Source organism: Anser cygnoides, chromosome Z (assembly GCF_040182565.1).
Source record: "Anser cygnoides isolate HZ-2024a breed goose chromosome Z, Taihu_goose_T2T_genome, whole genome shotgun sequence".
Classification (NCBI taxonomy): Eukaryota; Metazoa; Chordata; class Aves; order Anseriformes; family Anatidae; genus Anser; species Anser cygnoides.
In genome coordinates, this window is record NC_089912.1 from 81341904 (window position 1) to 81357514 (window position 15611).

At 40.6% G+C, this 15611-nt stretch overlaps 1 protein-coding gene across 1 annotated transcript in view; it reads right to left on the bottom strand.

The window, feature by feature from the left end:
* Positions 1–15611, bottom strand: part of MAP1B (microtubule associated protein 1B) — a 72773-nt gene that overhangs the window by 15361 nt on the left and 41801 nt on the right. Inside the window, exons 3-4 of the mRNA XM_066988815.1 lie at positions 7853–7935; positions 3905–4045 (exon numbers count right to left, since the gene is read on the bottom strand). Coding sequence (XP_066844916.1) covers positions 3905–4045; positions 7853–7935 — 224 coding nt within the window. The remainder of the gene's footprint in view (positions 1–3904; positions 4046–7852; positions 7936–15611) is intronic.

Here is a 15611-nt window from a genome sequence, read left to right on the forward strand (position 1 = left end):
CGCAGGAGCAGGGGGTCTGGGGGGAGCTGCCGCCCGTGGGGGACCCGTGCTGGAGCAGTTTGCTCCTGGGGGATGGACCCCGTGGTACGGAGCCGTGTGGGAGCAGTTCTTGAAGAGCTGCTGTCTGTGGGCAGCCCCCGCAGGCTCAGTTCGGGAAGGACGGCATGCCGTGGGAGGGACCCCATGCTGGAGTTGGGGAAGAGAGTGACCATGAAAGAACAGCAAAGATGAAGTATTATTGTAACCCCCATTTCACTACACTGCTCAGGGGTAGGAGGTAGAAGAGGTGGAAGGGACGGAGGTGTTCTTAGTGTTCTTAGGTGTTCTTAGTTTGCTTTTGCTTTTTTTTTTTTTCCACTGTGGTAATCTGTTAGCAGTAGGCGACAATATTAATCTCCTTTATGCTGAGTCTGTTTTGCCCGTGACACTAATTGGTGATTGATCTCCCTGTCCTTATCTCAACCCATGAGCCTTTTTCATCATATTTCCTCCCCCTGTTCTGTTGAGGAGAGGTAGTGAGAGAGCAGTGCTGAACTACCTATTGATGTTAAACCACCACGTGCCATAGTATGAAAGGCTATTTTTCTGTTCCAATGTGATCTAAAAAACAACGTTTAATTGTTCCAGATCAGTACACAAAAAACATGGAAAAGTATAACATATTTTAAACCTTCTGCCAGTTAGGCAAACACAGCCCATCTCTATTCTATTTATTCTTAACAAAGAAAACACCAAATTATGTAAAACTCTTCTTTAAAGAAGTAATTCAGATATAAAACGTTGGTGTAAAATACGCCCACACAGTATCATGGAAAATACCATAATCTTCTTTACAGACACTCAACTGTCAGTTGAGCTATAAGAACAGTGTCTATTATGCCACAGCTGAACAATTTGAAAGTCTTGGACCACAAACTGAATCAGCGGAAGAAATTAATATATGTAAATTAAAATGATGTTTGATTGCAGTGATCTCTGTGGGTCTCTGTGTGCCTATGTCTAACTTCCTTTCTTTGTGTTACATTATTTATTTTCAGCATTTACCAAAAATAAAACTCATCAAAGATGCAGTGGCTGTTATCCAAACAAAAATAATCCAACCAATACCTAAATAAAGCAGAAAATAAATATTTTCTATCTTCCTTTGTCAGCCTTACATAGTATCCGAACCATTTGACAGGAGTCTAAAGAAATTTCACTTGTATGTCAGACATGGTTTTGTCTGAAAAAGAACAAAGAAAAAGGCAAAATAAAATGTGTAAAGATGGAAGAGGGTAAATGACAACGAAAATAGGAGATCCATTCCTGCTGTTTATCACAGAAATAAGAGTGGCAGCAAAGACCACAGCTCTGAAATGGATTTAGGATCTTCAGTATAGTCCTTATGCTGTCTCTAGTCAGGGTTGAAAATACATTATTAGGGAGAATTAAAAGTAGTAAAAGATCACTTCCTTTGGGTGAATAATTCAAAGCCCTTTGCATACATAAGGTGATAGATAACTTGTGTACAGACTGTTTCTCATGGAGGGCCAACTTTCTGGATAGACAGAAAATCATGTAGTAATACAGTGAGCTAATTAATATACTGGCCCAAGGTTTGCAGTTAGTCCTGTCTAGTTTATATAATACCTTATTTGGATTTCTGCTTCATACCACTAAATTCAATCTCCGTTTCCTCTTAAGAGCTGGCACACGTAATGCAGATACTGTCAAGCTATTGGTAGCACAGGCCAATGAAAAGTTGGAAAAAAAAAATCCAGGCATAGATCATATCTGTTAGGAATAGCAAGCTCAGGAATGCCCCAGTAAAGGCTTTAATGGATTTGTATTTCCAACAATGACACAAAGGGCATTGACAGCTTCACTGCTTACATGATTTTATAACACAAGAATGTAAATGCTCTTTCTTTCCTCTGGATTGAAAGTCAGTCTGCGAGCAAAGAAACATATTTATGAACCTGGACATCTTTAAAACACTGGGATACCTCTTTTGAAGAATCCTCAAGTTTTAAAGGTGTTGTAGCTATAGAAGGCAGACAGCAAGGTGGTTGCTCAGAGAGCATACTACATTGCTTCATACCCTGGACCACAAAGGCAATAACAAAAAGTTTTTCCTCTGATAGCTGTTGTTGCAGAGGCAGTGGAATAAGACATCTTCAATGCTCTGGCACAGGAGAAATTGAAAACAATGCTTTTAGGCATCGCCTGCAGAGAGGTCTGCAAGCTAGAGATGGATTACTAAACTGGACTTCGAAAGAGTATCACCCTGGTGAAGGGAAATACTTCTTTATTTATTTGTAGGCACATTCCATCACCATAGTTCAGGTTTGGTCCAGTGAAACAAAAGGGACAGAAACCAGAAACATGAACTTCACACAATATTCATCAAACCTTACATGCTTACGGGTCAGGACAGCATAGGAATTCTTTCATTTAAGCACTATTTGGAAAATCACTAACCACTTTTTTTCTAGCCTTTTTTTCTAACCATTTTTCCAATTTGTAGACTCTCTGAAAATTTCCCATTAATGGGAGCATTGAAAAAATGTCACATTCACAGGCTGCTCTATGGGAATCAGGTTCTTTCTTTGGGTTTCTGAAACGTGTAGAAGCAGTGAGAGCCCAAGGCTCAGGGAAAACAAGCTGGATGCCAATGCTTTAAAAGAGTCGTGCTGGCTGGTGAGCATGCTACCACCAGCAGAGATGAGCCATGGGAGCCTCCTTGGGGCCAAAGGAATATGTCCCACATGCCCCACAGCAGTCCCACACTGGCTCTAGCGTGTTGCCAGACATCACCACTCTGCTTTCCAGCCAACTGTTGTTGGCTTATTAACTGTAACAATAGGATTTGCCCCTGGTTTTGCATGTAGTTCATGCATTCCTACTTAGCCAGAAGCGCATGGAGCTCAGTCTTGCAATTCCATAGAAAAGTAACTCTGCAAACTGACTTTTAGGGGCCAGATGCATTTCAGAGAGCAGGAATCCAGTTCTGGAATTCCAGCAGGTATCCCTAACCCTACAACCACATGCAGAACAAAGAGGCTTTGAGAACATGATCAAATAGATACAGTAAGGTCACACCGGAGCTAATGCAAACTTTGCTTTTTCAGCACTGAACTTTCAAATATCACTCCACTGAAATTCTCCTAATTAATTTTGGAAACTAAAATCCTATGGATGCAGCCATATAGTTTATCTAAATATATGTTTTACACAGCAGCCAAATTAAGTGTGACAGCTTGTTTACTATGGGCTCCTGCCCTATGGGAGTTTTCAGACACAGCACATTAAGCAGGACAGCAAAATAACAAGCCATGAAACAAACAGCATTAAATACCGGTATGTATGTATGTATGTATGTCGTATACTTGTATTTTTGGTGCATAAAGATCACAAAATTTACAGATTTCTCTGGCCAGATTTTAAACACTACAGTAAAGAAGCCAAGTGGGTAGGTGGTGCAAAATTCTCCAGCTGTTCCAACAGACAGTCTCTATCTTATTTAATATCACCTACTGCTCAGCTGCCAACAGGCAAGAACCTTTGTCAAATTCAATTTGCCTGCTTTGTATGTGCACCTTAGATAAACAACCTGTACACTTCAGAAGCAACACTATCTCCTTCCATTGTCAAAAGGTTCGCTGGTTTCCCATTTCTCAAAGTTAAAACTTAATTCCCCAAATTAAAATGCAATTCTTTAGTTAAGCAACTCACATTTAAAAAAAAAAAGTAAATTAAATAGATGTTTTTAAAGAAAGCATATGTTTTTAAAGAAAGAAGAGTAGAGAGCATCAGCATCAAGCTGCCAACTCTAAATTCAACCTAACACAGAGGGCCATTTTTGGTCTTCTAGAAACCTGTGCCACCACATGACAATAAATGGAAGATACTTTTCTGAACACACCTCTTGATCTGTGAAGATCTCAATGAAGTTCTGGAAGGAGAAGGACCCTGACTGAAGAATGAGTTCTCCTGTGTTTTCAAAGCACTGTCCAGTTAGTACAAGGAGCTTGTGTCTTGCAGCATCTGTGATCATTAAACGCACCTAGAGTGAAGGAGAGAAACACAGCAATAATGGGAGTTACCATGTGTTTCTGCATTCCCATGAGAATGAGCAGTTTACCTTGCTTAATTTAAAACATATTTTGCAGCAGAGTCTCACAGTACTGGTGAAACATCAAGTTATATTTCTGCTAACAAGTAACAAAAAGAAACAAAGGAGGCACAAAAATCGATTAGGGAGAAGGCCTGATAAATAAGTCGAAGTAAAGACTTGGAAAAACAAGCAAGAAGCAGAAGAGAATAAAATTGGAACGACAAGAAATATTTTCAATGAACAAATATATTCCTTGTATAACCCTTGGTAGGTTTTAATAGCAATATATCGGGACAAATTTGGTCAACTGTGCCTCATATGCTAATAAGGGACAACTACACATATCAGACTCAGTTTTTGGAAGGCCATTCTATTTTTTCTATTTTTGTTTTTTTCCCAGTATACAGCATAACTTGCCATTCGGTTGAAAAAAAAAAAAACACTGAAAAGTAACAGTCACAAATCACAATTCTGTTTCACCAAAATCATAAACTTCACCATCAGGCACTCAGATACAGTCATATGCACCATTTACTCCTCATGATGTCACTAACTATGGGCTTTTTATAGTGTGCCTGTGAAAGATCTTATTTCATACACATTAGTAAATTATGGGGATGCCTGATGGCTTAAAGGAGCTTGTTATTCAGAAATAACTTTCTTCTGCATTTTGAAATAACTGCCTTAAAGTAGATTCTCATTACTTTGCTTGACCCTCACAACAACTACTAGTAATTCCTGTTTCCACCTCAGGGAGAGATTTAATTGTATCCTAAGAAATATTAATACGTTCACTATCATTCTGTTGGCTGATCTCAACTTAAATTGAAGAATAAGAGTAAATAAAACCTTCATAAGATTCTGTACTGTTGAGTAAACCTTTTGCTAATATTTCAAAAAAGTTTTGTTTTTTTTTTTTTCCAGCACCAAAAAATCGATTCAGATTAAGGTAAGGCTTGAATTTCAAGTGTGGTAATTCCTCTGTTCAAGAAGAATTAAGTTAAAACAGAGTAGGGATTCCAGAACAGTGCTATCCAAACTAAACTAAATGAGAAGAGTCCATTTGGAACAACTCCACATGTAGATATCCAAACTCCATCTCCATGGAGATGACATAATCACCTCAGCACTCCTAGCAAGCCATTCTTTCAAATTTGTATATTGATTGTTAAGCAATCAATTGTTCTAAATAATTCCCTCTCACGCCAGGGAAGCTGAGCCAGAAAGGCTTGACCTAAATCTCTGCTGAACTCATGTTTTCAGTACAAGTAGAAAAGAGTCACTGAAGAGCTTGTATCTGCAAGAAGATGCCAGCTCTACCACATCTTCATTGTTATTTTATTAAATAAGTGGCCTTGACTTTAAACAACAGTAAGTTCCTTTAATTAAGCACAAAAGTAATGCTGGTTTGTCACTAATTGCACTTAGATGATTATAAATTCAACAATATCCTTGATAGATAGAGTCTATTTCAGATAAGAACAGACATAAATGCAGTGGTCTGTCTGATGTGTGTCTTGAAACCCTGTCTGTGCCAGTGGTATTAAAACCATAAAAAAAAGATGGTTTCCTCTGCTGTCTTTTCTCTCATTGCTGGCAGCAGCTCTGGGCAGTCTGCCAACTTATGTATAAACTTACTAGGTTTTCCAACAGCAAAATTATTTCCTGATTTATGAATCACTGATATGCGACTGTGACATAATTCCCCTTTAACTTATTTTATTAATCTGTGGTTCTGCAGAATAAATAGATTCTGCAGAGCTAGAAAACTATGGCAGGGGAAAAAAAAGGTAAATATATGGTTGCAGATTGTAGAGGGTAACATATGATACACATGAAAGAACTTCCAGAGACACATAAATTCTGTGTCTGGCTATAATCAAAGCATCCTGAGGGACTACCAGAATTTTGTCTTCTGATTTCAAGACCACTACATTTAAGAAGAAACATTGCAAGGCGATAAATTCTGTTCAGCTTTACCCTTGGTTGAAGTCCCAAATTGTTTGAAGATAGCAAACAGCAAGACTCAGCCAAAACTGGGTTACTTATTACATACACAATTGGAGGAGTATTATGGCAATGGAGTGGAGTCTTCTTAAAAACTAAGTAACTGTTCATAAGGTTTTCAGAAATTTGTTTTCTTAGGGGATATGTGGTCTGTCTGCTTTTGGACTTCTCTCTTTTGGGAAGTATTTGGCAGCTGACAGAACATGACAGGAGCTTTGGGCAGAACCATGTTCAAACTACCACCAGTATGGCTGTTACCAGACAGATTAGAAAAAAATTGTTCTAACAACTTTTGCCTTTGTTTTTCCTGAACTGATAGATTCAATTTCCTCTTCTGATGAAGTCAGAGCTCCATGGTATATCACCGTCTCCTCAACTGCAACATGGAAAACTACTGATACTTAAAGCTAAGTTTTCTATTTGCCATAATGCACAAGGCACGTCTCTTCTAACCTCCAATTTAATTCTCCTAGCTCTTTCTTATCATCTTTTCTGGCTTTTGTCCAGTGAGGGTCTTGCTTAGTCAGCCAAGGTAAAGACCAGCTTCTAACTTCTGGCTGTGACTAGTTTGGCAAGATGAAAGCAAAGTAAAGATTGCCTCCCACAGCCTCGTGAAAGGAAGTTGGCAGTAACCTAGCCAAACATCTTCCAGAGCCAAAGGAGTAAAGCCAGAGTTCAGAAGTCATTAATTGGCCTCAGACAATGTTCTTCCTTGTGGTCATCCATCCAATGAAGACAAGAAACAGCAACAGAAACAGCATTTCCGTACTTTTGGCAGTTTCTTCTACTCTCCAACCCCCTCACACACACTTTAAAGCTTTTTATTTTTACTCTGAAAGCCTGAATGTATTAAAGACAATCCTAAGAGCTGCTACCCAGCTGCCCTCCTTGTTCCTTACCAGTCACCTCTAATGAATGTAAGAGATTTTCACAAATAGTTTTTCAGTCAATGAGCTGCTGTTAACTGAGTAGTTATTTTAAATAAAATAAAATAAAATAAAATAAAAGTCTACAAATTTCATTTGCTTCAGTGTGTTTCTTCCTGTTGGTGTTTAATATCATTTTGGGTTGGTAAAAAATAGATTTTTAAAAGTATTGAAAGTAAAACCACTTCATTTCCCCACAGAAATCTTACCATGTCAGTGCTCCCCAGCACCAGCTAGCAATGCAATTATCCCTATTTTTTAAACCTTCAGTCTCAATATCTAAATTTCTCAATTTTCTCTTTAAACTATATGCTCAGTTCTTTAACTCTACTCTACAGATTTCATGAGGAACTGGTGCTTTCCAGAGTCCAGTGATTATGTTACATGTTTTTTGAAGGACAGATCACATAGATCAAACTAGAGTCACCATCATACAGCAATTTTCCTCAAAGATCTGAATTTTTCTCAGGGCACCAGTTTCTCTTCAGGCACATTTTCATGTGTAAAATAGACATCTAGAGGTACCAGCAATGGAAGAGCCAAAGAAAAGCAAGTGCAGTTCTATCACAACTGCCTCCATTTCATCAAGAAGGGAATTTGGTGCATTATGAGGAAAGGATTGCTACGATCAGAGATCTGCTTCTGTTTACACCTTTGGCAGTTTACCAGGAGTCTGAGAAACTAGTAAGAAAATCAAGGGAGGGTTGATAATGTTGATATTTACTACTAACATATGCTTTCAGCCACAATCAGGACCTGCTCTCCTTCTGTCCACTTAACGGAGCTTTAATAACGCATCCAGTGAAATATTTCTGTGACTTACCTCGGTACTAACTGCTTCATCCGAGGGATTGATCAGGACTACAGTTTCTAAGATATCGCTTCTGTGGTGAAGAATTTTCTGACCTGCAAACACAGAGAGGGGAAAAAAAAAATTAAACCAGCTGTGCAACATGGTTTAAACCAATGCTTTCCATGAGCTAGCTATGTGTCCCACTGTGCAGCAGCTCCCTGGTTCACCACAGCTGCACACAATGGCCACAGCAGCCAATGCGTTGGCTCATGTCTTCAGGAACATCAAATGCCATGAGGTACTGTATGCCAAAAACTGGAGAAATTCAAGGTAATGGAAATAAACTGTCAATAGCTGCGGGTTCTGTGCCTTCCCTTCCTGTTACTCAGCTTGGTCTCACTGAGCTGGTATGATCAGGGAGTGGGGTAACTGCTACCAGCTGAGCACCTGGCCCTGTGTTTCTGTGGACATATCTACACCGCGGATAGAGCAGAGAGACTACACAGTCCTCTAGTATGACCAGGTGATTTAAAATGAGCTTTCTCATATTAACAGCTTAGCTGCAGCAGTAGGAAAGTCAGCAAGGCTGCAAACTTCCCCTATACAAGAAACAAAGTGCCGTACATCAGTACTGCCTGTCAAGCACAGTTTGTGAGATGAGCAGCGGAGGCCAGGGGTTGTCCCCACTCCACACCACTAGAAGCACACTCACTGTGGCAGTGCTTTAGAGCCAGGCAGCATCCCACATAGATCCCAGGTCCCCAGCCACACTAAAACAACCGGGTTAATTAAAGCTAGGACAGAAGTCCTCTTCCAGCCTTCCCCTAATATTGACTAATACCAGGACACTGTGAAAAATTCCCTTTCAGGATGGTCTGACACTTGCCCTGCTGCCCTGCCATACTGCTTCACCTCCGTCCCATTTGCAAAAACTGTAACAAGCAATGTTAGGCAACAAGAGTGAACAAACGTGCAAAATACAGCTAGCTCCTGAATGAGTAATGTCTGGGCAGTTTTGCTGCAGCCTCACAGCCCGCTGGCTTTCATACTCAGTAGTTAGTCTGTCTGTGTATTTAATAGTGATATTCATCTGACTGGGAGTGAATGCCAGAAAAACACAACAGGACTCTTGACATTTTTTTTTCTTATGGTAATTGGCAAATGCTTATCAGCATCTCTTTCTGTGAGAACTACAGAGAGATTAATTAGCAGCTGTATTGTCATTCAGAAATGTGGACTGGTAATTAGACCAAAACCAGAATAGCTTTCCTTTCCAAGCAAACTGCTCGGTATAATATTAATTAATTAAAATAATTAATTGTACTCACAAGGAAGTAGGGGGGAAACAAAACAAGTCACCTATTTGCCAACTTAGAAAAACTCCCCTGTAAAGAGACTTAAAATAACAAGGCCAAGAACTGTGATTGTGAAAAGAGCTCTGCATTCCTGAAAAGACAAGAGCACCATCAAGGCAGTCTGAGAGGGTGGGTTGCCAGCCTTTCCCACACAGCCCCTGGCCCTGCCTTCACCCATCCTGCACCCGCCTCCTCCTCACCTCTCAATTTGCTGCATCTTCTGCTGTTGCTTTGGGGAAGCTCTGCATTCATAAATGTAAGAGCTTGTAATCAAAAGATAGAAAATAAAGGAGAAGGAGAAAAACAAACTAAAAAACCTCAAGAATGCTCTCAGTTAAAATGTGAGATGAGGTTGCTGTTTATTGTTTTGTGTGTGACAATACCTGGAGACTTGTGGATAATAATAAAATCAAGTTAAACTTGTTTTCATAACACCTATTCTTGGTGCACTTATTTGCAAAAAGGAGAGACTGCATATGACAAAAGTGGAGGAGGGCAAGTCTCCCTCTGCAGCATCCAGTTCTGGCATTAGCCTTTGTAATTCAGTTTATTTTAATAGCTCTGCTTCCTGGCCTAACAGGAATGTATACATGAGGTTGCATTCAGTAAAGCATCCAGATAGCTCTGTTACCACAGACTCCTTCAGAAGATGTTCTATGATCAGATATTTTAGTTATTCTGCAAGCTTCCATCAAATGAAGAGATTAAGCAGCGTATTGAATCTAGTCTTTAGTGCTGGGAAGGAAATGAAAGAAAGTGTCACCCTGGAGTTGCCACAGAAATTTCTCATGTAATAGTGGGTGACACAGAACACACACTTTGCTTCAGGCCAAACTAAGCCTCATCTATGATTAGATGTTAACACATTAAACGTAGCTATAGAAGAAATGCATTCAGCCACATGCGAAGTTAGACAAAGATGCATGGTATCCACATGACTTCGCACCTCACTCGGTAAGCACCGACTTCGGACCTCACTGATGCTACTCCAAGTCATCTCTGTAGCTGAGATGAATTCAACCAGAGGGGCCTCAATTCTCACTGACTGGCACAGATGGAGGTAACATACGACTTATACCCCCACGGTGCAGACACCCATCTCCAGTGGTTGCATGGTTCCATGCAACTTGAGATTGATTTCCAGAGGCAAGTGTGGCAGTCTGCACCATATACACATGCCTGTTTGGAGCTGCAACTGGAGCTGTGACTGCCCCCTCTTCAGCTCCTCCATGTGGGTGTGTGTTACTGCTGACCACACAGGGTGGGGACCGAGCACTGGCAGGGTGCAAGACACTACAAGGGCTTCCCTCATGTAAAATTCTAGGGTGGGCTCTATTGCTATTAACCATAAAATGATCCTATGCCATTGCTTGAATAGTAAAAAGTACATCCTTTATGGACGTGACAATTTTGTAGGAGCAACACAGGGTTGCTGCTCAGGTTGTTACTTGGAGATGCTTGGCTGTGATGAAGGAAAGTCTCCCAGGGGGACAGTTTTACCAAAGAGAAATTAAATGTCACAGGGTAGGAGAAGAAAGTAGCATGACCATTTCACAGCTTGGCTAGAGACTGTGACTTCCTAAACTATAGATGGAGTAGGAGGATTGGAGATGTGTATAGAAGACCTGGAGATTCTCTAAATTAACTCTACTGGATTTTTACAGCCTATCTCTACACATTTAATGGAATGTTTTTATGATGTGACAGAGGAAGAAAGGAAAAAATTTCCAGGTTGCACAGCAGCAATTGGGTAGCCATATTTTACCCAACTTTAGTTTCAGAAAGGCGAGTCAAAGTCTTATCTAACAACTTCAGGAAATAAATATTAAATATTAATTCTGTTTGGAAGAAATCTAAGTATCTCCTCATTCCCAATTTCATTAAGTAAAGCTTCAAATTTAAACCAGTTATGAATCATCTTGGCAGTTGTCTGATCCAGAAGCAGTCCAATAGAGAGAAGAAGTAAACTGCGTGTGATAGTTCGTTAGAGAGTGATTTCCACCGTCATCCCAGTTCCTATGGCCATAGAATCCCATCGACCAATATCCTAGGATTATTGAGACTGGTATTGCCCGTAACATTGAGAAGTGACTAAAGAGGTTTCTAACTTACACAGTTGGTCTTTTCAGGCCAACCAAGCACTATGATCGTGGGATGCACTTCTAACTAACTATACTGCAGTTAATTTTGTGCAAGCACAAAATGTAAATGAATGGCAAGGGAAAGCAAGCAAGCCTTGTTTTAAGTCTTTTTCACCAAGAACCACTGCTGACACACACAGTATCACAGTATCACAGATTTCTAGGTTGGAAGAGACCTCAAGATCATCGAGTCCAACCTCCGACCTAACACTAAGTACTCCACTAAACCATATCGCTAAGCTCTACATCTAAACGTCTTTTAAAGACCTCCAGGGATGGTGACTCCACCACCTCCCTGGGCAGCCCGTTCCAATGCTTAATAACCCTTTCGGTAAAGAAGTACTTCCTAACATCCAACCTAAAACTCCCCTGTCGCAACTTTCGTCCATTCCCCCTCGTCGTGTCAGCAGGCACGTGGGAGAACAGACCAACCCCCACCTCTTTACAGCCTCCTTTAAGGTAACTGTAGAGAACGATAAGGTCGCCCCTGAGCCTCCTCTTCTCCAGGCTGAACAATCCCAGCTCCCTCAGCCTATCCTCGTAAGACTTGCTCTCCAGACCCCTCACCACCTTGGTCGCCCTTCTCTGGACTCGCTCAAGCACGTCCATGTCCTTCCTGTAGCGTGGGGCCCAAAACTGAACACAGTACTCGAGGTGCGGCCTCACCAGAGCCGAGTACAGGGGCACAATCACTTCCCTAGCCCTGCTGGCCACACTGCTTCTTATACAGGCCAGGATGCTGTTGGCCTTCTTGGCCACCTGGGCACACTGCTGGCTCATATTCAGCCGACTATCAACCAATACTCCCAGGTCCTTCTCTGCCAGGCAGCTTTCCAGCCACTCACCTCCCAGCCTGTAGCTCTGCTTGGGGTTGTTGCGCCCCAGGTGCAGGACCCGGCACTTGGCCTTGTTGAACTTCATACAGTTGACCTCAGCCCATCGCTGCAGCCTATCCAGATCCTCCTGCAGAGCCTTCCTGCCCTCGAGCAGATCGACACACTTTACTCTGCCTGTGCAACACCAGCCCATGGGGATGCATGCTATAGGCAAAAAGCTGTTCAACAGAAGAGTTCCCAGCAGCCCTTCCCACCACCCAGGATGAACACCAGCACTCCCTCACTCCCCATCAAAGCCATTTCCACACAAATTAAATTCAGAACAGCCCATCCATTGAGGAAGCAGGAAAATATTTTCTGTGGTGTTTCTGGCAAAGAGGGTGATGGGAGAACACCTTTTCTCTGAAGATGATGACTGTTTAGCAGCTGAGCTGACGTTCAAACAAAATCCTTTATCAACTTTTAACGTTTTTTAACATTTTTTTCTATGTCATTTTAAAACAAACAAACAAAAAAAAAAACCAAAGAAAAACACACACACACAAAAACACTAAAGTATTTTCTCTCTTTCAAAAGGCATTACCACCTTGTTCCGCCAGTCACCATGCTGGGTGTCATTAGCAGTTTGTGGGTATTACTGATGTAGTCACCCCTTAAAAGCTGTAGTGGCTTTATGCCCATGGAAAGCCGGAGCTGGATGACTGAAAAATATTACCAGCTAAGGATTTCATACATGTGAGTGCACAGGGCTTGGCAGCAGTGGGGTGGTCTGAACCACTGAAGGTCAAGGCATGGGCAAGTCAGACACTCTTTTGTATTTAATTATTTTGATAAAACAAAATACACCTTTAGCAGAAAAAGAAGTAATAGCCTGAGGCACACAACAAGATGTCAGTCTGAGCACACTACGTGAGTTGCTAGACTCCAAAAACGTACTGGGGTACATCAGACACTATGCTAGAAAACAATAACTGATGTTCAAGAATCATCACATTGGTTTCAGTTTTGCCATGCCTGATGAAATTATTGGAAGATTATCATATCCTTTGCATGTAATCCGTTTAAAGTAATAAATTCCTTTTGAGCTTCTTCCCTAGCAAACAATAGTGCAATAGCCCTTACCTTTTAGATAACTTCAAACTGCTACCTGTTTCACCTTATTTTTCCAGTAGGGATTTCAAAAATGTCATGGTAACCTCGTGGTCAGCATGGTTGCCTTGTGCTATCAATAGGGTATTCTGAGTTCTGGATGACTGGTCATTTGGTGGCTGTTATTTTTTAAACTAACTGAATAAATCTATTTTTTTTCTTATTTTCAACACAAAGATCAACAGTCATAAATTATCATATAACACCATAATTGTGACCAGCCCTTAAACTTCCCCACTGTCAGTCTGGAGGCACTACATTGCAACAATTCCAGACCAAGGAGGAAGGATCAAGATCCTCCTTTACAGCAGACTATCTGTTATCTGAAGAAACCTTGCATATATGACATGCAGAGTTCCATCCCCTTTACCTTCTCCAATGAAATGCGGTCACCAGAGGCTTTAACTTTTTCTGGCCTGAACTGTAAACTAGAGAAATAGGTAAATTTACAGCATTAAGCAAAGTAGAGGGTTTTACAGAGCTGCCAAAACAAATTCTGATGTTGTAAAAATTTAGAGTTCCCTATCTGCAACTGAGAAGATTTGCAGACTTGTTAGAGAGATGGCCACATAACGTCAAGTCACTGGACAGTGGGAGAGGAACTTCAGAAAGCCCCTCCAGGCACTCTCTGAGATCCCCGCAGGTGATGCAGGGTGCTGCAGAGGCTGAACAGTCAGTCTTACAACTAGCTGACATGATGGGGTGTACATAACAGACATAACTGCATTTACATCAGAGAAGATAGATTCACTGCCTCCAGGGCTCAGTGTGACCTAATGACTTCTTACATTTTATCTGGGTGCAAAGAAGGAATAATATATATATATATATATTTCCAGCAAGAACTCTTATAGATATGTAGGAATATCGCAATACTTTACACATTTCTGAGTGAAAATAAAACACATAGTGGCTAGGATGCTGAGTTGACATGACAGCTGTGAACTAAAAGTCAGCTCTACTAACATTGCTGAACCCTCTGACAGTGACAAAGATTTGGAAGAGCGACACTAAAGCGTTACTCTTTTCCCTGTAATTATTTAAACCTGTTTGCCCTGAACATAATGGTTAGTTCAGATTCAAATCAAACACAATGTACTTTTTTATAGAGAATTATGCATCACTTCTGCAGTTAGATTATCTCTTGCATCTGATCTGCTGGAGTCTAAACTGTGCTGTGACTCTGTGGGAAGTATAAACCCCTGCTTTACCTTCTCCTTCTGGATACAAATGGAATTCATATTCAAGTTTCATATGGTTCAGCTGCAGCCTGGTGATAGTTAAAGGTTTTTCCTACTCACACCTACCTAGCAACTGCAAGTCCTGAGAGGTGATGTCCTGCAGCATACTGTATTTTAAGACTTTTAAGCTCATTTTTATTTAATGAAATAAGACTAGTTGGATATAATTCCATTTTAGTTCTTGGATAAGTCCTTATATATCAGTTTTAATCTGAGTTTATATTTCGAGATAGTAACAGATCCCTGAAAATATATGGCTAGACAGAAGATGATGATGCAGCCTGAAAAGAAACTGCACAATTCAGCCCCCAGTTACTCTACACAAAGCCAGTCCATTATCCTTGCTCAGAACTCTTGAGCAGCAGTCAGGGAAAGCAAACCAACCCCTTTACATGAATATTCATATCTGGGTTCATATCTTCTGCCTCAAATGTTAACCTGTAATGCTTGCAGACTTGAGCTGAGCTGCACTAGGAGATGCTGTAAGTGCTGCCCCCCTATCAAACAACACAGGGGGCTCCACAGTTCACATTGAAATCTGAAGTGAATTCAATGCATTAAATCACATTTTCACATACCCTGTTATCAACAGACTAATTGTATCAACTTTACACAATAAATATCAATTTCTTGCACCCTTCGCCAACTTTATGTGACATCCAATTTGCTGTCAAAGTACAGCCATTCATCAAGCAGAAGCAAACTGCTGGTCTTTCTCTCCCATCTGGTACTCTCAGGAGCAAATTATTACCCTCAGCTATCATCACTCACCGTCAGAAACAGCATTTTTCACATAATTCTTCATGTTTTACAATTTCAGGGCTCTAAGGATGATTGCTAAAGAGCTAAAAATTTCTTCTGAATGAAGACGTATTACAAAAAGTACTCTGAAAAAACTTGAAGCAAATCAGTCTAAAGCACAACAAATAAAAGTTTATGTATTACATTTTAACTGCCTACAAATCCAGTGTTTTTTTTTTGTTGTTGTTTTGTTTTGTTTTGACAAAAAAGGGGTATGCTTCAGAAACTGAACCAAGTCACCTGGAGTTTTCATTATTGATTTCACT